This window comes from Calidris pugnax, unplaced genomic scaffold (assembly GCF_001431845.1).
Source record: "Calidris pugnax isolate Ruff unplaced genomic scaffold, ASM143184v1 scaffold896, whole genome shotgun sequence".
In the NCBI taxonomy this organism is placed as follows: Eukaryota; Metazoa; Chordata; class Aves; order Charadriiformes; family Scolopacidae; genus Calidris; species Calidris pugnax.
In genome coordinates this window covers 91323-91885 of record NW_015091892.1, presented here as the reverse complement: position 1 = coordinate 91885, position 563 = coordinate 91323, and the positions used below count along the sequence as shown (strand labels likewise).

The following is a 563-nucleotide window of genomic DNA, read 5'->3' as shown; positions in this document are numbered from 1 at the left end:
AGGGGGTACATGAGCAGGGGGTGCACAGAGCATGGGGGGCTGGAGATGGGGGGGGCACAGGACTGACACCCCACATCCCCCCCACCCTCTTCATCCTCGCTCCCCAGCGGCGCCGGGGGGGGGGTGTCATGGAGCGCGGGTGCGTGATGGACACCTCGGAGCCGGGCAGCGCCGCCGAGGAAGAGGAGGAGAAGAGCATGGAGCCCCGACCCCGCACCCGCTCCAACCCCGAGGGGGCCGAGGACCGGGCCCTGAGCGCCCAGGCCAGCGTGGGCAACCGCAGCGAGGGGGAGGGCGAGGCGGCCAGCGCCGACGATAGCCCACAGGCCACCGCCGCCCCCGACGGCACCTCCTGGCCCGGCCCCCCCGCGCCCCACGCCGAGGTGCAGGTGAAGACACCGCGGGTGAATTGTCCCGAGAAGGTGGTGAGTTGTTTTTTGTGGCCAGCAGGAGTAGGGAAGTCATGGTGCCTCTGTACTAGGCCCTGGTGAGGCCTCACCTCGAGGGCTGTGTTCAGTTTTGGGCCCCTCACTACAGGAAAGACATTGAAGTGCTGGAGCGTG

The 563-nt window shown here is 69.3% G+C and overlaps 1 protein-coding gene across 1 annotated transcript in view; it reads right to left on the bottom strand.

Annotated features, from left to right (window-relative positions):
- The window catches only part of USHBP1 (Usher syndrome 1C binding protein 1), an 8674-nt gene extending 8580 nt beyond the window's left edge, over positions 1–94 (bottom strand). Inside the window, 1 exon segment of the mRNA XM_014962114.1 lies at positions 75–94. Within this exon segment, the coding sequence (XP_014817600.1) occupies positions 75–94 (20 nt within the window).
- Positions 95–563: the final 469 nt, after the last annotated feature.